This window comes from Anabas testudineus, chromosome 13 (assembly GCF_900324465.2).
Source record: "Anabas testudineus chromosome 13, fAnaTes1.2, whole genome shotgun sequence".
NCBI lineage: Eukaryota > Metazoa > Chordata > Actinopteri > Anabantiformes > Anabantidae > Anabas > Anabas testudineus.
In genome coordinates this window covers 4445185-4472696 of record NC_046622.1, presented here as the reverse complement: position 1 = coordinate 4472696, position 27512 = coordinate 4445185, and the positions used below count along the sequence as shown (strand labels likewise).

Here is a 27512-nt window from a genome sequence, read left to right as displayed (position 1 = left end):
TGATAACTCCCTGATGTGTGATTTTAATTTACAGTTTGTTTCTAGCGTGAAGAACACACACAATATATAGACGCTATCAGTATTATATGGTTTGATTTGACTGTAACTGTACATCTTTACATTTTCCTTCACTCACCTATGTTAATTCTATTGATGTTTAGTAACCTCTACATGACCGACCCAGATGAATAAATTATAATGAGCAGAGCACCATTTGGATTTATTGACTCCAAATGCACATGATTGCACATGCTTCCCATGAAAATAGAGACACTTAATTGGTTTGGTTTAAATACTGTAGTCTAGACACGTGTCCTTCATGGAGTTCTCTAAAGCCCGCAGGACTTTCAAGAGCACTGAAAGAGCATATGCTGCCCACAGCATGTATAATGACCCCCATCAAAGCCATCAATAACCATAATGGTCACTTGGACATTTATGTTTTACAGTTACTGGAATGAGGAATGAGGCATTTAAGTCAGAGGGCAATCTTTGCACACACCAATTTTTAAATGGTGCAGTTTGCATGATTTTGTTATCCAGGACCAAACGATGACTGAGGATAACAGTAATGATCTTTTTTAAATAACAGCAGCTTTGTAAAATGACATTTAAAAAGCAAATTTAAAAACAAATTCCTCACAGGGAGACAGTCACTGTGTAGTTAGCAACAGTAGACGTCTCGTCAGAGTTCAAACCCTCTGCCTCGAATCTCAATTCTCTAGAGTAGAGACAGCTTTTAAATCATGTAATGATTCTGAATTCAAACATTAAAACAGGCTAACAGTGTATCCAGGCTGGAGTTCCTGCTACTCAGTGAAATAAATCAAATTTTAATTTGTACATTGACCACCTTTGATCAGAGTTTTAATTATTTTGCATGCTCATCTCTTGCGATATAGTTTTCTGAATAATCTCATCTTACTTTGCATTTTTTTTTGCCCCAGTGTTTTAAATATTATATTGATATTAGCCCTAAGTTTTAAAACTCATTATAGATTCCATATTTATCACACTCACACACAGAAATTAATTTGTATTTAAATTGGCCACGCTATTCCCAATTTCTACTTGTTACTGTTAGTTAATTAATTTTAACTGGGTAAAGTTCGTAACATCAAAGATGCAGTTTTCTTTATTCCTGTACATTAATATTCACCAACTCAAAAAGCCAAAATTTACATTTTCATTGATTAGTCTTCTGAATAAAACATGGTAATGAAAATGTGAAGTATCATGATTCATGAACTGAGTATTTTTTCAAACTGTAGTTTTAAGAGACGTATTAAAGCTAACTAGCACCAAACTAACTTTTCACAATGCTTTTCCTTTTGCTCACAATTATTTAAACATTGGAAAAGAACTCAAAACATCACTGTATGATAATGTATTTGTTGCTTTATTAAAATACTTATTCGCCCCCTTAAACATATTTACTATGAATCTCTGAGTTGTTTCTATTAAAATGTGTAATTTGTAACTGGAACTGAACCTGTTAAACATTTATTATAAATAAATACATTCAACAACTGTTTCACTGTAATTTATAAACAATCAATTTAAACAGAACGTCTATTGGAGCAAAGAAGCATTCATAAGAAGTCAAGCTCAGGTCAGTTCTCCTCTGCCATTTTACATATCCAGAGTATATTCACACATCAGTTTTCTGTCCCATTTCTGTAGTTAGATGTGTTTATCTGCTGGTCAAGGTGCTAACACATGAGTCTCTTATTGAATGAACTACTGAGATGCAGCAAACAGTAAAGAAACACTTCACCATCAGAACCTCACTAGTTAAATAAATAAATAAACTGATGACTGTCAGACTGCATTATTCCTGAGGCTGCAGATGCAAATAAATACATAGAGAAAAAGGTTTTCATTTCATTTTGCAGCCAAGAAAGTTGTTCCTATAAGTGCCTCAGTGTTAGGAGTCGGCTGTAAGCATATGTACTGTATTGAAGAGTCTGTATGCATTAATCTATACCATGTATTACCCACAGGCTTTCTACAAGCTGCAAATGCAGTAATGTATATGGTAGCTGAGAAGAGAAAGTGTCAGTGGATAATACCATCACCTCATACTGTATGTCTGCAGTCCTCTTAATGCAGCTAAAAGCCTCCTGTACATAGAAGCTCATCGCAGACACTTTAGCAACTTCTTAATTAGTAGCTTGAAGTTGAAGTGTTGTATTTTCTCGCTTTCCCATGTGACATTCTTGGACTATTTCTGCTCTTTCTGCAGACAATATAACGCAGAGGAACGCAGAAACTCAAACAAAGATCCAAATTAAATTGCATGTTGTTAATTAGGGGTCTGCTGTCAAGATGTGAGAAAAAAGGTCCGCATATCTAAGGATTCATCAGTTTACTTGTCATTTTCTGAGCAGTTGTCCACCATGAGTTAATTTTAGCTTTCTGGAGTTCTGTCTTTACTTTTACTCGTGGGACTCTTGTGTCAAACATTAACACCAAATTATCCCTTGTGTGGTTTATATATTCGTTATTCAGCCAGTGTTTGTGGGTCTAGGGAGAAAATGAGCCAAGGCCAATAAGTCTGAGTTTGAAAAAATAATCAACAGTGTCTTTTTATAAAAATGAAAACACCATACAAGGGTTAAACAATATGAAACTTATTTAACAGTATTATACATGGCACAATGGATAAAACACTTTTAAGGGAATTGAATGTGGCTGGAGATCCTCTTCAGGTTTGTAGTATCACATCTGTCCTGTTGACACTGTCATGAAACATCATCACCATGTTTACTGCAGTTTGAATGTGCAGGGACTTGCGTCTGAAAGTGCATATCCAGGTTTGAGTGAAGTGCACGACATGGCTCCATACCTCGAACTAGGAGTAAAAAGAGTCCGTTGGGTCGAGTGCACACGGCTCCGAGCTCCAGTGCTGTGCCAACGTTTGCACAGGGAAGCAGAAAGAGAGAGACAGAGATGTACAGTAATGCTCAAATTACACCAGGACGTCATCTTAATTGTGCTTTCAAGCCTAAATCTTCAGTTCCAGTAGGTGTATGGGACACAAATGAGGTCACCAGTAGCTTTCCCTGTCTGCAGCACTTCCTGAGCAGTGTGGAGCGCCTGTGGCAGAGAGCTGGCGGAGACAGCAGTGTCCAACGTACAGCAGCTGAAACTTAAGGGGAGAGGTGTCTCTTTTTTCATTTTATAAATAAGCTATAAATAAGCTGAGGCCTTAAACTGACTCAGTGCATCTTTGGACGCCAGAGAAGAAAAGGATCTAAAGAATCTCTTATTGTTTGTGTGTTTGGTCTGAAGCTTTGGCAGAACAATGGCTGTTCTTGGGACAATCCCACCGGCCGTCACCACAAGCTGAACTGTAAACACACCAGAGCTGCAGCAGCCAGGCTCACTGGCTACTTAGCTAGCATGTCGAATAAGAGAAACAGCAAACACAGCACAGCCAAAGATAATCCGCAGCCATCAGGGAGATCTGCAATGGTGAATTGAATTAGCCGTTTGGTAATGAAAAGCTGCCACTGTCATTGGCGGTTTGGCCCAGCATCCTTCACCTTCACTGTTTGTTTTTCCATTTAGTATGAATGGAAAGGAATAGCAGTAACGGCCACCTTTCCCTAGATATAAAAGTGCATCTACTAATACCACAATCTATTTAGTTTCTTTGATCTGAATTTATTATCAACACGTTTCCCGTCATACTCAGGGACCGTTGTGTAAAATGAGATTATAATTCGTTCTGGACTTGTTCCATGACAGTAAAATATCTCAGTGACACCCACTCTCCTCCGCGACTCCTTTTCTTCTGTGGCTGTTAATAAAGTTCGTCTTGTTTGCCAGCTCTAAGTAATGATACCATCCCATAACATACTGCAAATGTTGAATCACCTTTGGGATTTGATTGATTTTCTCCAGTACAGCTCAGGTAAACAGGATCAATCAAAAAGTTTGAAATTTAAAGATATAATGCACCAAAAAACAGCAAGTTTACACAGAACATTTTCATTTACAGTAATTCAGCACAGATCAGTGTTTTTGATGGGAGATCCACACTGGACCAATCCTATTATTACAGAAAGATATTCAAGATCACAATCTCTTTGTTTAGCAGTCCATTGTGAGGCCACTGGTCTCACACTGCGTTGTTTCTGGGAACAGGTGGGGTATCATTATTGTCATCCGATACCATTTCACCTTTGTAAACCAAATTATCCAATTATAATTGTTTTCTAGAATCATTTACTGGTTGTAAAGGTAGTAGTAGTAGTAGAGACTCAGCTATCAGTTCTGTGCACTGAAGACTGAAATTGTCTTGAATAATTCTTTCTATTTTTAGTTGTGAGGCTTTGAATCAAGCTGTTAATGTCCACTGGAACATGAATGATCTCTTTGCAGGAGACAGTTTAACCTCTATTGGCATTTGGCCTGAATGACACATTTAATATAATGAAATTGAATCTTGCAAAGATGTGTGTGCATATTATTATGCATGTGTTTTTGCATCGTATCTATGTGTCTGAATTCAATCTAGCCTTGGGTCAGACTGGGCTGTATGCCAGCAGCATCTGCAGGGGTTTTGTGAGAGTGTTGCATGGAGAAGCAGCTGAAGATACCTGATCAGAGTGATGGATGCCTGTGTGCCTTGTGCACACACCGACATGCACACCTGCCGCCTGTGCCCCACTTATTGAATCCATGAATCAATTTAATGAGCAGAGGACGGGGTCAGGACTTCAATAAACACCCTACCAAGCTTTCAAATTTAATGTCTGCCCAATGAATGATACTGTATGTTCAACAAACACCCATTGCAAAACACTTCCAATGTAAATTGGAAATAGGTTCTGAAGCAATCACCGTGTACAGTACGTGCTGTTGACTGGACAAGTTTTACAGCCCGTGCATAAACATTTCCAGCACGTAGTCCGACTGCAAATGAGTTCAAAGTAAGAGCAAAGTATAATTTAGTTGTGTGCCTGTGTGTGTCTGAGTGTGTGTGGCAGAGTGAAAGAGTCAGACTTGAGAAAGAGAATCAGACATCTTCCATTGGTAATCAATACTGCAGCAGTGACCTGAGCATTTGCTCTGTGATTCATCCCATTTAGAGCTACAGGGTTGGCTGTCAGACACAGACTTCTACATCTACATAGGCACTGATACCTCCTCATGTCATCATTCAGTCTCCTGCAGAAAATCCTAAAAACCCTTTTCTGAAAGTCACACTGTGCTGCTCTGCTGTACAAATCAGGTTGATACACTCAGAACTGGTGCACCTATTCAGCCGCTCACATTTCTAAGAAATAACTTAGACTGTCTGCCAGCACAGTTCCAGGGTAAAACAATCACTGTCAGCCTCCTGATCTGCACATACTGTGATTATAAACTTACTTTCCCCTCCACTGATTTAACCACAAACAGCTTCCAGTCATGAGGTCATCAGAAGTGCCGAGGACGCAGCAGATAGGACAAATGGCTGCTATTTAGATGTTTGTGGCAGCAGCATCCCAATAGTGAATACATTTTTCTTCATCCACTGGGGACACAGGGACTAATGGAGCATGAGAGAAGCAGGTCCCCCGGAGTTGTGTAGCTGAGTCACGCCCCCATTTGGAGAGGAGCTGCAGGCAGCAGTTGTGGGAGACCAAGACCCAGAGGGCATGCAGTGAGAGCCCAGGCCAATAGAGGGGTAAACATTGGGGGCAGTAATTGGAGAACAGCACAGCAGGGAATTTCATACATTTGTGATCCATGTAGCTCACTACAGAATCCTGACTGTGGAGTTTCTGTGCTGAAAAGGAGCGATTGTCTGTTTCCCAAAGGTCTTTTCAGATTTTTTACAGAATTTGCCGAACTCCCCATGATACATAGCCCACATATATTTTATAGGTCAAGGTTTCATTGATTTGATGACTCAGAAGAGTTTCTCTGGATCGAGATGCTGAGGTTTAATGCGGTGGTTTCACAGAACACTGAGTACAGACACAGATAAATAGTTGTTTGGCTGCTAACACACTAAGTTGTTGCTGTCTATCACATTTTGCTCTAATTTAGTGAAATTCCAGTGGAGCTATTAGTCCTCTATTTCTAATTAGTTTGAATCAATATCATTAATCATCCATTATAGGTGTTTAAGGAGCTCCTTTTCCATCTTCCCACTGTCCCTCCTTTCTTCCTTTCGCATTACTTTTTCCATTATTGCTCAAAAAGGTAGAAAAGAAAAAGCTGCTGTGGAAAAATATATTCAAATATAACAGTTCAATATATAATAGTCCTGAGAACTACCACTGGGAAGCTTGTATATTTAGACTCGTTTATATTGATGAGCTTACTTTATGGTAATTTAAAGGCATAGTTTTTGCTGTTGTCATCTTCATTTGTACTGCGTTGTGCATAGGTTATATTACAGTATAATGCACACAGTATGCCTAGTAACAAAATTACAGGATGAAGTGGTACAAGAAAACTGCATTCATGCATACATACATTCACATATATGCAGACACATGAGTTGCATTAGTAAAGTAGCTGAGAAAGTGCAAGGTTAGTAGTGGGAGTAACGTCCTGTGGTTCCACTGAGGTCTCTTATCAGTGTCTGCTTCTTATCACTCAGCTCCACAACAGCAGAAACACACAGCGACTATTTTAGCTGCACCACCTGAGAAGAAATTATCTTTATCAGTGTCTGCTGCGTGACATTCTGCAGTTTTTTTCTTCTCCCTCTGAATCCCAGATAAACTTACAAGCAGTAAAAACCGAAAGAATATTTTTTGTGTACTCATACTTTTAAACATAGTGTGAAAAGTTCAGAAGATCTTTGACTGGGTAACATCACCCTCAGTATAATGTTTCTCCTCTTCTGAGTCTGCCTGTCATGTAGAATTTACACATTAACATTATCCACTTTGGTCCTAATGGGATGTTTAGTGACAAACAACACTGTACTTCACCTGTGCAAACAACGTATTACAACCCATAGTTGTCATATGAAAGGAGCAAAGAAGTGATAGGTGACATGCATGCATGGAGGAGGATGGGGTGGATGGTTGATGTGACAAATCACTGGACATGACGTGTTTATTAACAGAATGTTGTTAGTTTTGCTCATTCACAATAACTGCATTTTGGAAGTTCACCATTACAAGGCTTTTATTTTGTATAAACCACAGGAAGTGGTCTGTATGCACTGCAGGGTTTGTTGCTGCAGCTAATTATCACATCAATACAGAGAATCCCACATAATAAACAACAGAAGTGTATTGTATTCCTGTAATTGTCCAAAGGGGAGATGAATGCAAACATAGGCCTTGGGGTATTTTGTTTGTGTACTATTACTGCGTTACTACTTTACAGTGATCTGTTCTTATCATTTCTGTGTGTTGTTGTATATTTTGATATTTTTAAAAAAACAAAATCACAATCATACAGAAACCAATGTAAAAGAATTGAACAAGCTAAAATCCAATGTTCAGCTCTTTATTCCATATTCTGGGAGAACTGGGTCACTTGATGGTGTTCTGTCCGACACACTGGGTTGACCATAGTGCAGAAGACAGAATCAAAGCCATAACTGAGGGTGTTCCTGTTATCGTCGGTCCAGTAGCTATAAATATGTTTTGCTTTACCCCACATGTAACAATACGGCCTTAAATCCAACAATCTATCTGCTGTAGGTTACACATAAACAAGCTGACCGGTGGTCACCTTTGCTGATGTTGCAAATAATAAATGTTTCACGGATGTATAGTGTTAAGACAGAATGAACTTATAAGATGACCCACTACAGCCATTCCGCCTGGTTGTTTTTAATGCTGTAGTTAGTGTATATTTGTCTTTTTTTATATACCTGCAGAATTAGCAGAATCACATGACTCATGTGAAACCATGTTGTATGAAAGAGATATCTGTGATTCTGCACATTAAAGATACAAAAGTTTCTCCTGCAGGGACACTACAGATCTGATAAATGGCTTTAGTGCACTTTATTATTTAACTTGTCTACAACAAACCGTTTTACTGCTTTCAAGAATTTTATATGATCTGTCATTTATTACAGCCTTATATTGGGCATGAAATGGCTTGGTGTTGAATTCATCCCCTGCACTGTGTCCTTCTTCTCTTCCTTATTAGACCCTGACGAAAACGAGAGGAGTGAAATGTCTCATTTACAACTTTGGAGATTTTGTCATTCTTCAGCATATTCTTTTTTAATGATGCAAAATGACACAAAGTACCCTGCCCTGGGGGGAACCTACACAGACTTCATTACAAGGTACTTTTAATTAGTCTTTGTAATTAAAAGCAGAATGTTAGGTGCAGAAAGGCTGGAAGCTAAATTGATATGCCCATAAACATTTGCATGTTCATTGGTCAGGGTTAGCAAACCATCTAATTTTACTCAGCCAGGTCCGACGAGAGGCCGGAGAGTTAAACTGCAGAGGGATTTTAAAGAAAATGTGTATGACACCCTCTTAGTAATTAACTGGGAAGGGAGGGGGACGATGTATAATGAGAAAGTGAAAACTAGGTGTGAAGTTGGGCTATCTACATTTTCTCTCCTATTTTTGGTTGACCACATGCTATAATATGTCATCCAAAAAGGGTTCGTATAATCCTCACCCAAAGGCATATACTATTAAATGTTTCCTGCCGCTGTGAGGTAATTTGCAATGTCAGGTTGAAGAGTCTTTAGCGCCTTAAGATGATGGAGATGGTTTATAGTTTTAATGAGTTGAACAGACCTTTTAACTCAGTAGAAAAACATTGGTATACGTACAAAGGAGAATGTGAAACAGTACTTTATCATTAAAAGTGACTATTGTAAACAATTTCATGACAACTGTATATCAAATGCCAACATGAAAGATTGTGATAATGCGAAATGGGGGTGACTGAACCTACAGAGCTTTATCATGACTTTCATCTTACTGCTTAGTTCTCTAACCTGCGACAGTTTTGGACCACTCGGCTACAGCATGCAGTTGTTTTCAGCACAAACTCCACTGTATGTGTGTCCCTGCTCTGCAAGAAATAGCAGAGGGCCACAGTAAGAGAGTAGCTGGCGACCCTGAGGAGGCAGACAATTCCCTCTGGAGGTGGTAGAGACCAAAACAGAGCTACGAGACATGAATAATGAACACTGGTGATGGATACATACACAACTCAAAGTGAATGATAATGTTGTTATGGAGATTTAATTAAGCAGCAGCTAGTATTAAGAAAAAATATGAATTTAAGAGGTGATGACACTGTGTGTCATTGTGCTGCCCTCTAGTGGCCAGGTTATTGCAGTTTCTACAGACTTCAAACTTCAAAATATGTGTATTCTTTTGTTTGTTTTATGGAAGAGGTTCATCTCCAGAGCACATATAGGAGCAGTCTGACAGTCCTTTTAATGCTCTAATTAAATTCATGTGTATTTTACATGCAATCAGTTCTCAGTTCAAACTCAGCTCAGCTTTTACATTTTCATTTTCATCACACATTTGCATAGTTGTCTACACTGTATTTTTAGGCCTCTGCTGGATTGGGATCTGTAATAAACATAGAACCAACACAGTTTACTGTGAAATTCAGCAGTAGCACATTTTTCTCTGTGTTGTCCCAATGGTTTGGGTTTATTAATATGTTTTGCCAGGTTGAATAAACCAGATGGAGAAATCAAAACGGGGACAATCCTTACCTGACCAGGTAAGGATGCATCGTACTTTGTGTGCTGGTGGAAGCAGCTTCAATATAAAACTTGAAGCCACTGATGCTTTTATTAGTCCTGCTGTCTACTGACAGCTTTTGAATGCTTTGAATATTAATCAGTTTTACTTTTTTTGTCTGCCGTCTAAAGCTGTCCAGTCACATTTCAGAACATTAAATTAGAGTTAAATGACATGAAGCTTGCATGAATCATTAACCCGAATCCTCAGAATTGTTCACATCTGCACTACAGAAAATGGACAGGCTGTAATTATCCTTTTTTGGAGCTGCCAGGTTGCATAAAAGTTCACTCTGAGTGTTTCAATTAATTTTCTTAAATCAGACTTCAGTGTTCAGTTAAACATCTTGTTATTTTACAATCTGTTAATAAAACTCGAAGAACCTTTTCCAATGAAGGAACATCTTTGAGTTTTTAATGAAAACTATGATTATTATATCAAAGTTTTCATTTTGGTGAAATTTATTATCAAAACTAGCTGCATGTGGAAGCGAACAATCTTATTTTTTATGGTATAAGTACCTTATAACGTATTGAATGAATTATCAGCCAAAGAAAGTCTATAATAATGATTTTTTACTTTATATTGTTCTTTTATATGCGTGGTGCAGTAAAACATCAAAGTAAAAGCATAACAGCATAACATTATTCCCTTCTTGGAGGAGATTTACATGAGAAGACTGAGCTCACTCTCTGTCTGTCAATTCTGATGCCAGCAGTGTGGAGACAGGGGAAACTGCTACCCTGCCCGATGGTCACAAAATCCGCCTACCAGTATCTCTGAAGCTCACTAATTAACATAGTATATCTTGTGTGTTCAAAACGAAAGTGTAACAGTGATAATTCACCTTTCTACAGGGGGTTGTTTGCAGGTCTGTTTTGTTGCAGGGAGCCGTAACTTGCTGGAGTCTCCACTGATTGCCTGGCAACTGGTCCAGTCGAGACCAAAAACACAATAGCACACAACCCCCTGCAGAAATGAAAATTGTCATATCTTCAGGTCCTGTATGTACTACACTAATGAGAATGAGATGATGTGTGAATTAGTGGGCTTTACAAGTGCTGGTAGGTGGGTTTTAGTACTTTTGGACGTCTCCAGTCCATGTGCTAAACTCAGCTTACCAGCTGCTGAATGTAGCCCTGAGGCACCTGTTTGACAACGGTGTGCGTCGTCGATGGGAGTGCAGTCAGCCAAAGATGACACTTTGACACACTCTGGCACTTTCCCATAGGTACTGCTTCATTTATACAGCAAGACCAATACAAATACAAGCTATTGCCATCATATTTGTATCTGTACATGCGAAGGAAATATATAAAGTAATGATGCACTTCTTGCACAGAACCTTTATTCTGATGAATATACCCAAAAAGTTCAAACAGAAATGTGTGTATACAGCTGGTTATTTATGGAAGCTTCTGCAAAATGAGCTGAATTTACAGTCAATGATTGAAAGTCATGCTGCAGCATCTTTGTACACTATCTTCTATTTACCAACACCAGGGTTTTGCTACAAGGCTTTGACATTATTGCTATGTACTTTAGCTTATTTTCATATAATGGGATCAACAGTGGCATAAATACACCTTTAACTCTGATTCAAACTGAAGTTTGTTAAAAATGCTATTAGTATTTAATACAGCAGTAATTATACAGAACTAATCTATTGTTCCTACACCTGCTTTAACGCACTTTCAGTACAGTATTCAACTATTCTAACTAATCTAAACTCTGCAATAGAAAATCTCCAGCTCAGCTGTGCTGCTGTACTATAGCAACAAGACACTGAAATAGAAAGCATTTTTTCTCTCTCCCTGTCTCTCCCTTGATGAAATGTATGCTGATTGCAGAGCCTATAGAGAGCGAAGCAGCTGCCTGTGATAAGCTGTTCATTGTAATCTTTGCCAGGTGTGTGTGTGTAGTGATGGAGGGGGGGGTTACATGAAGACTTCCAGCTGCAGACTGGGGCTCGAGCACATTTTACACGGGTGGAAAATAGGTGTCAGAGCGTGTTTTCAGGGTGATGTTGGGGAGTGGAGGGAATGATGGCTCAGCCAGCCTTAATGTAGATGAGTGTAATTACTTAAAACTACTTAGATTGGATCCATGCCCCATTATGTTGCACAACATATTATTTCTACTAAATAGAAGAGATGAGTTGAATGACAACACATATATATATAGTGGTCAGTTGCCATACACACAGTCATGGTATGTGCAGAGTTAAACTGTGGTAGAGCGGCTGCGGTTTATGTTATTACACGAGTGAACAGTAATTTAATTAGTCAGCTATTGGGTCTGCTCCAGAAATTATACAAAGTGTTGAAAATGCATTTCTATGTTGAACCAAAACCTCATTTGATGAGCATAATATTCCCTCCAGCTTAATCCACTTAAAAATGACACACGCATCTCAAAATGGCCTCAATTTCATTTCAAAATTGCACAAACTCGAGATTAGCTTAACCCAACATAAAACAAACAATTTTAAAACATCACCAAATGTGTATTTCAGATTTTACATTGAAACTCTAAAGAATTTTTACTAATCTGTATTATACATTTCCCCTGCACAGATGCTGGAGCAGTGTTTGAGCTTTTCAAAGTGTGTCACTGACATCTAGTGGAGCTCACTGATCAAGACAAAGATGCCTGCTGGCTACTGTTTAGGTACATTTTGGATGAAGGAAATGGTTACTTATAATGAATCATTTTCTTTTTTTAGAAAAATAACAAAAATAACACACTGTACAGTCATGTTAAATATATTTTATATATATTTTTAAGTGTATAAAGGTTACAATTCTTTTTATTATTATTTTTATTAAAAAAGAAAGGAAAGACAACTGAACAATACAAAACATTGACAATATATCCAATAACTGGAAATGAAAGCTCAGAGGTTGACAGTACAATGCATGTTCAGGAGTTCAGATGTGTGCTCCACATTAAGGTGGAGATGTTTTTGAATCAGAGCTTCAACTGTTGAGAACATAAATCATCTGCTGTTATCACCACCCCCTTACAGTGAAGCAATGGAGCAAGCTGTCACTTGACCTTGACTCTCAATGGCTGTGTGACAATAGTGCCCTGTCCCACTGGCCTGTCTGCCCCTCCGTTGGGTCTATTTATAATGTCCAGACACAGTGCAGAGGTTATTCAGAGGTGCCAGCAGACACAAGGTGACAGCCACAGAGAAACAAAGGGTGAGAAATTTTACTGTTATTGTTGCTGTTGTTCACTTTTTATTTATTAAAACTTAGATTTCTTTGAGTTGACAGAAAGTCTTGTTGCCCTGAATGCAATTCCTCTTTGTATTTTATAGATAATGTATTTATTTTCTATTTCTGTTGAGGAAGTGGCTTTCTTACTGATATTATTTTGTGTACAAAATTCACATCTAACCACGTTTTTTATGTAAAACTCTCCTCAGACAATTAGATTCTTCTGTTCATGAGCTGCTGTACAATGGTAAGTGCATTTGATTTCACAGTTTCAAATCAGTATGTTTGAAACAGCATTTCAAATCTGCTTTTCTTTATGAAGGTGAAGAACAAAAATATGCCCGTGGAGCCTCATGAGCACTGTGACAAGTGTTACAATGTCCACTGTCAAGCCCCAAATCAGGTCTCCAACTCATGCATGGTCATCAAGTGTCGCAAAAACTGTGGCGCCACTCTTCATATGTGCAAGCAAGAGGAGCACCAGCATCTCTGTCCTAATGAAACAGTCCCCTGCCTCAATGCCTACTATGGCTGTCCTCTCACCATGCACCGCCACAGACTGGGCAAACACCTGGAGGTCTGTCCTGCCAGTGTGGTGTGTTGCTCTCAGGAGTGGAATCGCTGGCCTGTTTCAGAAACAGATCAGACCTTCTACAGAAATCTGTCAGAAAACCCCCAAACCGAGCTGCACCTCGATGTTGCTATGGCTCTCAGGGACCAAGAGGTGCTGTTTCGATCCATCAAAATGCAGCATGTCTTTCCTGAGCTTATGATGGAGGATCCTGCTCATCGGGATACTGCTGGAGAGGTTGAGAGTCCTGCACAAGAAGCAGCCTGTTCTTTAGATTGTGGTGAATTTACAGCAAACGGCTGCACAAGTATGAAGGAAAACGAACTCAGTCAAGAGGAGAGGGATGCTTTGGCAACATGCAGGGATGTGGAGAGTATTCAGAACTACAGCTCATGGGAGAAAATATTCACTAAGGAGATGGACGGATGCAAACAAACTGTCAAAAACCTGAATCAAAAAGAGGAAAAAGGAAAAGAAAAGGAAGAAAAAGAATCATCAAACTGTCAGAGAGAGAAAAGAGACTCACACCTGAACCATGAGGATGCTGCTTCTGCTTCTGCTGCTGCTTCTGCTGCTGCTGCTGCTTCCAGCATGGACGGTGCAACCGGCCTTGCACCATGGCAAGATGGGGTCCTCGAGAGGTTAGGCAAAGAAGTCAACATTGCAGAGTACAACATGTATCTCGTGCACAATGGGACTATGTTGATTAACTTTGGCCAACTTGCTGCTTGCACCCCGAGAGAAAAGGATTTTGTTTATGGGAATCTGGAGCCAATCGAGGTTAAAACCATTCGCACATTCAGTGTTCCCACGAGCTACAGAGCAAAGAGGAGCCACCTGAAGGATCCGACCCGCAAGGCCAAGACCACACACCAGAGTGTTGACACTGCGGATTTGGGTGTGTCAATCGAGGATCTTCCAAAGTGTGATGAGGTTAGCGCCACGCTCCTGTGCTCGCTGGAAAAGGAAATGAAGGGACATTTAATCTCCGAGAGTTCAGGGGTTGATGGTCTATATGTGGACATAGGAACACAAACATACAACTTCTCTTCTGCCCCATTCAAAACAGATGCATCGCTTGCTGATGTCATGGCTGACAAACCTCTTGGTCTTCATGTGCATGTTGAAACAGAACCTGTCACCAGACGACATAACAAATCAAGTTCAGCTTTCAGCTACATGTGTGGCCACTTCTTTCGCCGTGATGAATACCGCTCTCACTTCAGGAATGTTCACTCTGATATACAGTCGTCTCTAAGTGGCTGGCTACAGCAACGCTGCCCCTTAGCATACCTTGGCTGTACATTCACCCAGACGAGGTTGTGCCCTGCAGGTCAACAAGCTACAATAAAATTCTGCCAAAATGTCAGCTCCTTTGTCCTTCAGCCACATGTCGCTTCACCTCTCTGTGAAGACAAGAAAATCAGCCCTCAAAGAAATGGTACATATAATCTGGATCCCCTGACCAGACTGCCCCTTGAGATCCTTCAGCATATTGCTGGTTACCTTGACAGTTTTACATTATCTCAGCTGGCCCAGGTCTCCCATCTGATGAGGGAGGTGTGTGCCACGTTGTTGCAGGAGAGAGGGATGGTCTTCCTGAAATGGGAGAAAAAGACCTACTCGCACGGGGGGAGCTCGTGGAGATGCCGAAAGAAAGTACGTATTCTTATTTCTGCATTAAATAACTGTGTTATTTCAAATTCATTTTAGAATAATTTGTCACAACTCATTCTGTTAACTGGACTGCACAGGAACACTGAATCAGATTATATCACTCTGTTTATTTACCTTTATTCGGTTGATTCTAATCTTATACAGTGTGAAGGGAAAGTAAACACAGGGCCGAACTTCTACACCAGTTTCCTTTTCTTATCCTGCATCATTCTGTTGACTGTCGCTGGAAAATTTCAGTCATTCATACAGCATGACAGCTGCTGGATTGTAAACACTCTCCAGACTCTCAGCAGTCCTCCCTAACAATATCACAATCTGAATCACTGCCGTGTTGGCAACAGTTAATGGGTTCCCTCTGAAGCAGCCACCGGAGATTTGCCACTTTTGTCTGTGTTCCTATCAGAACCCAGCTGCGTGTGGAGTTAGGCGCTATGAGGATGTTCGGAAAATGGAAATCTTGTTTTCTCCTCTGGTTTTGACTTTACACATTGAGAGGGTAAAGCCCTGTAAATGTTGCAGAGTTGTAAAAAAATGCATTTGGATCCAGAACTAAAATAGTCTTTTAGATTTTCTTTTTACTTTATTTAAAGAAGAGCGATTTGAGAGAAATATGAGTGAGGGGGGCCACATTCAGTATCTAAAGTCAAATCAGAAAGCCAGAGATGATTTCTCTACATTAGACTACTAAGCTAGACCTTAGACCCTGTGGCTTAGACCATTAGGCCACAAAGACGCCTGGTGGTGTGAGCCCTATGGACAGCTGCCTTAGTTTGAGGAGATTACCTTTAATCCTCCAGGAATTATAAGAACTGTGTATAAGGTTGAAATTTCAGGTTGTTTACATTGACCAGTGAACATTGGTTATTTACATTTATTATTTTGCCATCTGCATCAAATGTGCAGGATCCAGAGGGACTGTAGAAAGTGCAAGATCAAACCTCCAACAACACTTGAAAATTATTGAACGACTTCAACACATTTTGGTTTGTGGTCTTCATCAGGGTCAGGATTCTGATGAACGTCATAAGAACCATGCACCTTGACAGTAGGTGAAACAATGCTGATCACATCTACAGGAACATATAACAAGCGATTACAGCTACTATAAATAATTTAATATTTTGAGGGCCCATATAAATATTTTATGCACTAAACGTGAACCATAGTGCCAAACTGCCATTGTCATTTGGCTATTTTTTTCAGAATGCTGACAAAGCTGACAAAAACATACACGACCTACAAATGTAGTTAAAAATCCAATTTATTCTGGACTTAATAAAGGACAAATACAGCACAAATGCATAACTGTGTATTTTTACATCGACCTTTTCTGTACTACAGTGATCATGGGACAAATAGCATGCCGATGATATCAGTGATGTGGAATGGCCTGGGGCTTTTGCTGCCAGTAAACATAGTGCTACCATAACAAGTCAGATATGTGATTATTCATGGAAAGACGGGATGTTGATAAGACTGTGTGTGTGTGACAGCTGGGTATTTGCTCCCCAATGAAGGGCATGATTTGAATAAATCTGTAGTAGTTGGATACATAAATAACATCTTGTCCTTTCATGTGATAAAAATACCCAGTGATCTAGATTTCATGGATATTAAAAATACATTTATGGCCTCATAGCAGCAGAACAGTTGATAGATGCCATGACAGCAGCCTCCTACACCTACTTCAGCTCTTTCTCTGTTTTCCAGGTTTGGCAGTTCAGCTCACTGTTTTCCTCTGTGGACAGATGGAGCTTCAGCAACATGCCTTCCATGTCAGATCACCTGAAAACATGCGCCTTCTACCAGAGAGAGGATCGCACTGAGCCAGTGGTTTTAGCTTGCCTGGGAGAGGTCAGAGACAAAGTTGGAGAAGTAAAGCATAAAAAATAAAGCTCATGGGCCCAGAGCTCAGTGGGTGGACCACAACACGAGCAATGCCATATTAGGAATCACTCAGATGTGATGTGTATGCTACCACAAGTTTCAATATGGAATATGCCTCTGCAAATACAGCTACTGTATAGAATGAGGAAGGAATTTAGAGATGCACTGAATCCCTGCAGACAGACATAGTGATAAAGTGTGAAGAATGTATTTTGGTTTAAACTGCATTGTTGTGAAGATTTGCTAATTATTCGTTTTACTCTGTTTTTTCCAGCATCTCAACTCAATTTACCCGTCAGTAGGCAAAATACTTCTACATGGATCTATTTATGCTTTGTTTTTATGCAGACAGGAAACATTTTTTGATGTGGAGTTTGAGATGACTAATTTTTATTCTGTAATATCTGTTCATTTTTGTGTGTTTGTCACACAGAGCAGACTAGTGTGGTTTATTTCATCTTATTGCATTACTGTAGTGAAAAGCACTATTTAAATGTAATTTGGCAGAAGTTGCTGTTGACTGACATGACATGAGTGACATCTACTGGAATAAAGTTGAATTACATTTAAAGTTAAAGTACATTTAGTCATTTTGACACTTTTATCCAAAGTACATCTTCTGTGTGAAATGAGAGAATCACACCATGAAGAAGTTTGGAATTTGAATTAAAGTTTTTTTTTAATTAAAGTATTGTTTCTAATTTAGATTGTCGTATTTAAGGGAGATTACAGGACTGTGATATATGTATATTCTCAGCACACATAGAGTAATAAAACGAACATTAAAAACTAAAGTGTTATTTTGAAAAGGAATCCAGGTAACAAATTGCTCACAAATGCACCTCAGACACCTCAGGGTTGCGTAGCTGGTTGATCACCTCAGACAGCATTTTGTTGCACATGGCTGCATATGGATTAAGAACCACAGCCTGTTGTCGAGCAAATTCACTTCCAAGTGCAGCTGCTTTCTCAAAATCTGCTCTGGCTTCATCATCCTGGCATGCTAATCTACGTAAAAGGCCTCTTTGTACCAGTGCCTGGCAGGCAGTTCGTCCAGTGCCGCCGCTCAGTGAGATGGCTTGGTCCAGGTCTTCTAGAGCTCCTGAGAGGAGAGGAGAGCTCTGTTACTCATCTGAAAAGTAGTTTTTCAATTTGTAATGTTTTACAGTCTACTCCATAATGGTTTTAAGTCATTCATAAATGGAATGTAGCTGTAACTGCTTTGAAATAAGGATAAAATAAGTAAATATATATGTAAAAAATAAATATAATATAAAAAAATTGACAATAATAGCACACAATAAAAAACTGAAACTTTAAGACAATTTACATGTGCAAAACCCTGTAATTCTGTACATTAATTTATATGCAATCCTTCCACCACAGTGACAGGCAGCAGGTAAGTGAAACTAGCACAAGGGTAACTCAGAGCATGTACAGTAACACTGCTGACAAAGTGCATCAGATAGACAAAGCTCTGACAGCGTGTCATGCTGGCCTCAGACTGAGCGTCTGATATGTCGACACACTGTGGTGTCTATAGAAAAGGTTATTATTGAATTTGTGGCATGTACCTGCTGTGTTCCCTTGCAGCCGCAGGGCCTGTGCCCGGTTGTTAAAGGCTGAAGCTCGCTGAGGCAGGATCTGGATTGCCTGGGTGAACAGTTGAAGTGCAGCTTGCAAATCCCCAGCCTCTGCTGCTGAAACACCCCCCATCTCCAACTCTTTCACTTGCTTCAGCAACTCTGTGTCAAAGCCACTGTCTGGAAGGGGGAGATAAACAGGCTGAAAAAGCACTCGCACTCAATTGACAGGTACCGTGGCATGGAAAACACAGAAATGTCACCAAGAACTCAACTTGGATTAAAATGTCATGTTTTTTTTTAGTCCAGGAATAGAATGCATTAAAAAAAATCCATATGCTATAAAATGTGAACATAAAAAGGTGTGATATGATATGTAGGGCACACGAAGTCCGCTCACTCTCACCATCATCAATTAATTCTTCCTCTTGGTTCAGACCAGGGATGTCTCCAAAGGGGGTGGTAGGGTTGAATATAGCCTGCAGTACAGCTCTGTCATGTTCAGACGCCATCGTTCAGCGTCTGTAATGAACGTGAGAAATATGGCAAAGAAGCTAAATCATGACACCTAAATTGCAGCTGGGTGGAGAAGAGCGTCCTCCCCTCACTTTTGCCATTTCCACCAGCCAATCACTGAAGGGGGCGGAAGAAGAGGTGGACTTTGAGACTGGAGCACATCTGTATTTGGTTAACTCAAAAATGCAGGCCAGGGAAAAGTGCGTGCTGCAGTGTTACTGAAGAATTAAAAGAAAAACTTCTATAACGTATCAAAGTACACCCTCCTAGAACCCAATTCTAGGATCAGCAAATAGAAAATATCATTATTATTACATCGCCTAATTGATCAAACAGTATTAACTCATGATATTACTATGATTGAGCTATATGCTGTATTTGATATGCAATCAGTATCGTTCTGCACATCTTCTAGCTGCTGCATGCTCCCACATAAACCACACAGGCTTTTTTCTCTTATGTTGTGATGTTGGACGTCACCTCAGGTGTTTACAACCTGCTGTTGGTTTTCTTAAACCCACTCAGGTGGGAACACCCAAACTCATCATGACATTAGAGCACCACTCTATCACACCAGACTAATTAGCTATAGACATTGAAAACACCTGTGTGACTGTTAAGAGACTTTAATCTGCAATGCACTAATTAAACAAATGTACCAGTAGACAAGTTAAATATTAAACTAAATAATAGGCATCATAGACTGGTTACAAGTCTGTTTTAGCTTTAGCACACTTTGAGATTGCTAAGCTAACCACCACTTTCAATGAAATCTGATTACGCGATGTCATAACTCCCAGAAGGTCGTTTAAAAACACTCGCCGTTGTTTTGCTGATATTTCCAGGATCCATATAATGTCCTCTATCCATCTGGAGGAACGATGTTTCGTCTGTTGCAGGATAAAATTCGAGCTTTCCCAAAGTTGTAGGCTAACTGTTTCCTGTGCAGGCCGCCATCTTTGTTTATGTTTGTTTGGTAACAGAATCTAAACCTGAGAAATTAGTTGAAAACATTTTTATCATTTAATGGATTTAGAGTTTTATCATCTATAAATTAATTCTATAACGGTGAGTAGTATTTTAAACGATATTCGTTAGCCAGTGTATGCTATAAATTAGGGGTACAAAGTGGGGCTAGCCAAGATGTTATGTTGTTAGCTGGAGTTTACGCCTGACGTCCACCCAACGTCTCTGAAAAGACACTGTGGTGAGTTTACATTTTAAATATCTGATTAATAAACAAACACAAAACACATGTAATGCCAACGCTAATGTTGTGCACCACTTTTGATTAAACTGAATGTTAAAGTTGCATTAGGGCTAGCTAAAGTTTCTACCTGTATGCTAATGTTTGCTATTAGCAACAAAGCTAACGTTGATTAGCCCATACATATCAGTAATAACAGTGACATCTCTCAGTAGTACACATTTCAAAACCTTTAAAATACAGTTGGAATGTTTTGTTAGTTTTGCTCATTTGTGCTTATATTCCTTTTAAGAAAATTAGCAAATAAACTAAACAACTTTACAAACTAAGCTTGTACATGCAAAACATGTTGCAGCATTAGAAATAAAGCTGACAGATGTGGGACACTGGTTTGTGGTTTGCCACCTCCAGATGAATTCAACTTTACTAAGACACTCTACTCACATTCATCACAATGTAATAAGGTCCAACAACTGTCTGTGTTAGTCGCCTTAAACCTGCCTTCTCCTGCCACTGCTGGTCCTGAGGGTTGAGGACTCTGCTCTTGTAAGGTAGCCCATGTGTGTCTTCAACTGTTTGCAGTGGGAGTCAGTCTGGTCCTGTGCAGCTGAGGAGTCTGCAGCAGCGAGGTTGCTCTTTTAGTCTGTTGAAGTTTACTAAAGCCTTTGTTGATAGTAGCACCGTTCAAGATGTCCTGCATAGCTACAGGTTTCTCTGCAGCCTAATGTTGGCCCATAGTGTGACTGTGTCATTATTTAAACACAGAAACAGTTTATTATTGTTGTTTATACTGTATTTATTGAAGCCTTTAAAGAACATGATTTACAAATGTCTGTGGCTTGTCGGAAATAGTCAAATCCATGTGTGAGTCGATGGGCGGCAGAGATATCAGATATATCTGGAGAGGACAGACCACAGATGTTTTTAAACAGCGGAGGTCACAATGAAACTTCACTAGCAAGTATTATTGAGTATTAAAGATGAAGATGGAAAGCTTGCTTCAGTGTTGAATTCCCGCTCTGAAACTCAGCGGCTTGACCTGCGACCCCACTGGAATCTGGGAGAAAAGTATTTAGCATTTGCAATAATCTTTAGCATTTTTCTTTTACATTATTTTGTTGTTGTAAAATTTGAGATTTGAGTTTGATGTTTCCATGTCTAAAAAATATTCAAATTAAACTCTCTGAGGAAGAAAAAAAACATAAATCTTCTTTGATTAAACTGCTCATACCTCATACTGTGACGAGGAGCCTCAAATAGATGGAGCTGTGATTGATCACAAGCCAAAACAGCTGGGTACCCAGGAGTAAGTTGTAGCACTTAATACTACGCACAGCAAATCTAAGCAACAGTATTTTGACAGTTTGAGTCGTGCTAGTGAGACATACTACTGTGGCACATGTTTTCTTTGTGTACTTTTGTCCTCTGTCTAAAAAGCTTAAGTTATACCAGAATTGCTTGCTTAGGTTTTCAAATCAGATCTATAATTTGGAGGGGGAAAAAATGTTTACAGTATGGCAAATGGTGTTTTTGTAAGGCTGTCACAAAAACTCAGTACTACTATCAACAGTAGGGTCAGTGGTATAGTGAGGAGTGTTGGCTCTTTATACAGTTATAGTAGTAGAAAATAACAAAAAGAAGTGTTGCATGTAACCAATAGCAGATAACAGGTATCATTACACGTTAAACCAATAAAAGCTAAAGTGATTTAAATACCAGTGAAATTGATCAAACTCATAAACACTTTGACTTGTCATGTTTCTCAATGGCTTAGAAACAAACTCCAGCAAATGTACATCAGTGAGTCACAGAGATGAAAATGGTTCCAGCTGAGAGCCTTTTTCAGTTGTTTCCAATTACTAGCAGCAGTGATCTGTAACGAGAGCGAGCTCATGAAGGTACAGGCTTTTTGGGACTTTTAACAGCAGATGTGCCGTTGAGGTAGAGTAGCTGAAACAAGGAGTGTATTAAGGAAGAGTCCTGGTTTATTATAAATTGCAAATTCTTGCTTAATGTTTAGTGTCCTCAAGTTTAGGTTTTTAGTAGAAATTCAGAAAAAGTCAGTTTTCTAATTTACAAGCTGTAGGGTATACTAGTAAGCTACAATTATATATATATATGATAACTGCACGTCAATATTCACTGTGCATTTATTCTTTGTGATACTGACCTCATGAAAGATGTGACTGATGCTTTATGGAGGCTGGTGTGTTGGATGGATCCAGGTGATATCAGAAGTCAGTGTTTTTCATATGTTAAGGGTCAATATGAAATTAAAGTCTCACATACTTCAAATAGTGCAAAACAGCCAAGTGCCTTGAATGTGAAAGACACATTTTTGACAGAGCAGGGGAATATTTATTCACAATAAGATGTAAGGCAAAGAAAATGCTTTTGATGTGGAGTGTGGTTTATTTTCTATAATTATAGTTTTAAGTAAGACAGCAGTCTGTCTGATCAAAGATCTTTCCCTTTTTCCCCTCTTAAAAGCTGTCATATACAAAGGCCTTCAGTAACTGAAAGGTTCACAACACAACAAGTTGATATATGGAAATCTTGTCTTTCTTATAAATACAGCTAATGAACTAGCTAACTAAAAAAATTAGTGCTAAGAAAGTGACCACTCAGTCTGAATATCAGGCAAAGGAAATAATCAACTATTCATTTTTATTGCACATTGCAATAAAGATGACTTACCAAATTTCCCCAGAGCTTGAAGTGATGTCCTGATTTGTTAATAGGGAAGAGATGTCTCTTTACCAAAAACTCATAAGGTATCCAAACTGTGATCGATTACTTTCTGTTTATAAATCAGCTAATGATGAATGACATCTGTAACACCGGCACCATTCCCAAATCATATATTAAGCTTTACCTTCCAGTTGGGCCATGGCCATGACCACTATTAATGTTTTAACAATGTTATTTTATGTGTTTGTATGCAATAGTAGATCACATCTGTTCTAAAACAATTTTCCTTATCCAATTTAAGAGTGCTTTAGAAACAATTTTTCTGCACACTTTGTGTTTGCAGCAAGATATGTGGATCTGACACCTTAGACTCATCTTGTAAAATTTATGATACTTAATGGTACCTGCCTGAGTAATGCTGGACATTTTAACTACCTAATTTAAATGTCTACAGCTGCACTGTTGCAATTTTGTATTCCAAGGCCATTTCGAGACTTAATTTAGCTGTAAGAAGAAAATCTGATCTGGACAAATTACTGCAAGTTTTTAAAAAAGGCAATTAAAAATTTAGGCAGTATGGTTATTTGCCTGGATGATAAAAATCCAAAAGGCTTAAAAAAGAGCTCTGTGATTACTGCACAGAGAGAAGTTTCCTTTTTTACCACTTGAGAGAGCTCTTGTTACTTTTATTTCTGTCTGCTCCCCACTCACCAAGAGTTTTTGATCCTGTAGGACTCCTATTTTCCAGAGGGTAATAAGAGGTAAAGAGTGAGGGTTAGGCTATCATGTTCACGGTCACTTGGTAAGCAGTAGATTTTCTGCAGAAGCACAGCGTGTCCCCTATGGCATCAGCCATAGTGAAAAAGTGAAGAAGCAATTGTGTGAGGATTATCAGTCTTCTATTACTGCAAATGTCACCGCATCAGCGACACTCAACCTGATTATGTCAATAGGGAAACACGTTGGCAGTGTTTACAGACTCCAAAACCAAGAGCAGAACTGCTTTTGCCGTAGGCCAAGAGGGAAATTAAGAGATAATCAAGAAACACTGACCCTTAGTGGTAGTAGTGTTGCAAAACCTAATACCAACATAAAGCATGGAACACATCCCTCTGTTTCCTCAAAGTTGTGTTACGGAGACAATGGATAGATACATTAGATCTAACTGCAACAGCAGGTTATAAATGATGGAACAGCTCCTACTGAAGTGCTAATATTGAATGAGACAACAGTATTACTCATTAGCGGTTTAGTAGACCGAATGGACATTTGTCAGAATAAAAGCCCTTGATGACTTTTACTGTATCAACACTACAGTGAGTGTTTTTATTTTATTCCTTCAGTACAAATGAGCAAGAAAACATAAAAACAATGTTAAATAAACTAAATTAAAAGCCATTTGTCCTCCATATTTCCCTTCTTCTGTTTCTCTTTCCTTGCTTTCTCTTTGCTTTTTAATGTCTTGTAAAGAAATGGACTTGGATATCATAATAACCCTGAGAGGCTTTAGCTCTGCTTCACTACTGTCTGTGAATCTGACATCAAAGCTTGTGCTCCTAATCCCTCTGCCCTATGGAGGTAAACAGGGGCCCTTGTGTCGATACCTGGCCTGTTATGATGGTGAGGGACCACTGCGTGCTGTGCGGGGGCATTCTGAGCTGGATTAAAACAAAGTAATCCGCTCTAGGGAGAGATAGGGAATAACTGCAGAGGTGCCAGAGGTTAAGCAAATAAACAATGGGCTCTGCTTTATGGGAAATCTTTCACACTCTGTGTGCTGCAACACATTAAACACATACTATGTCTCTCTTGCAATATACATGTAGAGGAAGTATTAGCCTTTTATCCTGATGGATTCATGTATTGTATTTATACTGTTTGACTACCAACTTCTACGCTGCAATATTATATCATTTTCATCTGTAGATGGTACAAACCACTGAACAGCAGTATGAAAGCAATGGCTATTTAGGGAGAATTGTCTATTATGTATTGTAATTTACCATGTCCACTTCCTCCAGTATTGCCTCAAAACCAAATATGTACTGTCCATTATGCATTTTGCAACATTTTGTGAATTTGTAAACAAGTTTTATGGCCCCCCCTGTGAGGGATTGCTTTGGCTTATGGTTCAACCCAACTGAATGCGGCAAGGCTGTCAGGCGCCTCTGATGTTTCCCACAGTAGGTTGTTGCATGTGGTGGGATCCATCATCATAAATCTTAATGCAGTTTCATACTGGCTTGTAATGTTGTTGTTGTTTGGTTACTCCATACAAACAGATTAGTTCAGGCAGAGCATATGACTGTAGTATTTTACTATGAAATTCAAATTTGAATCTGTCTGTTAATTTTTCAAAAACGGGAATAAAACATTTTTCTTAATAGTGGTCATGTTCTTTTCAACACTTAAACACCTAAATTAGAGGATTTACACTTTGAATACTTCTACAACAATGTTCCCCTCAGGCTGAATTGCATGAATTTGGCACGTGTATTCGATACTTACCAGTACGTGTTTCTATATGCAGTAATAGACTAGATTTGTACATAATCAAGACAAATTCAGTCTGTCTAAAATGGATGTACAGCCACAGAGAAACTGCATAAAATTATAGTAGTTATATAGTTTAGTCCAAGACTTAAAACAACAATAAAACCTAGATGATTTGTGCCCCTGAGAATTTGACAGCAAAAATGCAAATTGGCTTCAGCATGCACACTTACTCAGTCACTTTCTCGCTCTTCCAGCAAACCAACCAGCCACGATTAAAACCATTGCATCAGCTGAGGCACTGAGGAGAAACAAAACAAGTAAAACCAAATAGCAATTTTAGGATTCAGGATATCTGGACATGTAACTGTAATGTTTTCCCAAAGTAATGTAGTGGGCCATAGCCAGAACTGTCCACCATGGATGATTTATGATTTACTTGGGCAAAAACAGAGGGATTTAAGTGGAACAGCCTGCTTTGTCAGAGGTGTTGTTCCCCCTATCTGAAAACAACAGACTGAAACTTTAGAACAAAACTAAAACTAGTGAGGTGAGCCAATCCTATAGATTTCCCCAGGCTAATGTACATTTCAGGCCTGTGGGGACTGCTTTGGAGATGTTGAGTGAAATTTGATTGTGGGTTTGGTGAGATAGTGTGTGTTCTTGTGTATGTGTCTTTGTGCGTAGGCAGGGGAGGTGGAGGGTGTTCTTATACCGCTGCTGCTCTGCTGCATGGTCACATTTTAGTGTTGCGATACAGTTTAAAGGTGCAGCCTATAATTCAAAAATAAAAGGTCACCACACAGCCAAAACTTAAAACACGTGGTAGGAAGCTCAAACCTTGCGATTGTTATTGAAGATATTATTTATCTATGCAAACAAAACTAAACTACACGCATTTAATAAAAACAAACAAAACAAATCGAGCATGGCTGAGTCATGGAGCCACTGCATGACCTGATCACAAGGCCTGTTGCCAGCACTGCCGTTCAAAATCGGTGCGAAACACGTTTGACTGCTTCCTTTTTGGTGCAGTAATGCATCACCTACACGCATTAGTCTGCTTCAAAAGGGACAGTACTGCTGAGGCTAGATATTCAGTTCAAACTAATACTGATGAAGCAAAAGTAGCTCAAAGGCAACTGAAGAAAGCCCTCTGGAGAAAGAACAGAGATATGCCACAATTTGTTCTAAAAGTCACTGCCCTGTTCAAATCAGTGGGAACAACAGTACCCAGAGCTCTTGGCTTTAGCTCCTTCTAACCCAGTCAGAGGAATGTGTTGAGCACAGAAACTACAAATTATTTGGAAACACTTACCCTGTACAAGTTAAAATCCATCCTAGATGAGGCACCTGTGAGGAACCCCTAGCGAATTATACAGTATATCTTAGTTAACAATAACTTCTCTAAGAGAAATGTCATTACTATTTGTTTTTGGGGAAAAGGAAATGATACATGAGCAAATAATTGACACGTCAAATGTCATATTGTCTAAATTTGGCACACTAGTATTGTCAATATGTGTATTATTGTATTTGTTTTTTGTGTTGAGAGCTAGAGTTAAAATATGAACTGCATCCTATTTATGAGGCAGTGTATTATTTGCTGGTGAATTTATGAATTCCTGTATAATCCAGGCATTATCCACTTAATAGCACTATACAGTGTTCACACATATTGTACAGCTATTCAGTGTTATTCCTCTCTTCATCCAACAGCTTTGACTGGGTTTATAAGGAATAGTAACACTCCCCTACTGTGCTCCAAGGACTAGCTGATGAGAGCATTGAGGGTATTTTGGTGGATGGAGTAATATTGTATTTTCTGCTGCAGAACTTGGGGCACACTGAAATAAATGGTCAGTTTAAACAGCTTTAGCACAACTGAATATTCTGTGAATTCACGTTTTTGCTTGAATTTGAGTTAAATGTACTTATAATTCTCTACTTTTGGATGCCAGG

At 39.1% G+C, this 27512-nt stretch overlaps 2 protein-coding genes across 3 annotated transcripts; one reads left to right on the top strand and one right to left on the bottom strand.

Moving 5' to 3' along the window:
- Window positions 1-12873: 12873 nt before the first annotated feature.
- On the top strand, window positions 12874-17245 carry LOC113164302 (F-box only protein 40). The gene is made up of 4 exons (XM_026363545.1): window positions 12874-12907; window positions 13135-13172; window positions 13248-15155; window positions 16884-17245. The coding sequence occupies exons 2-4, from the start codon at window positions 13155-13157 to the stop codon at window positions 17064-17066; spliced, it is 2109 nt and encodes a 702-aa protein (XP_026219330.1). The 5' UTR covers window positions 12874-12907; window positions 13135-13154; the 3' UTR covers window positions 17067-17245.
- Window positions 16945-19221, bottom strand: ttc36 (tetratricopeptide repeat domain 36). 2 transcript variants are annotated; one of them, XM_026363564.1, is made up of 4 exons: window positions 19050-19221; window positions 18635-18823; window positions 17903-18162; window positions 16945-17018 (listed from the first exon to the last, which is right to left on the bottom strand). In XM_026363564.1, exons 1-4 carry the CDS (start codon window positions 19153-19155, stop codon window positions 17010-17012), a joined length of 564 nt encoding a protein of 187 aa, XP_026219349.1. In that variant the 5' UTR covers window positions 19156-19221; the 3' UTR covers window positions 16945-17009. The 2 variants fall into 2 exon arrangements, with proteins under 2 accessions (XP_026219349.1, XP_026219343.1); XM_026363558.1 differs by lacking the exon at window positions 16945-17018 and having other exon boundaries at window positions 17394-18162.
- Between the last annotated feature and the right edge of the window lie 8291 nt (window positions 19222-27512).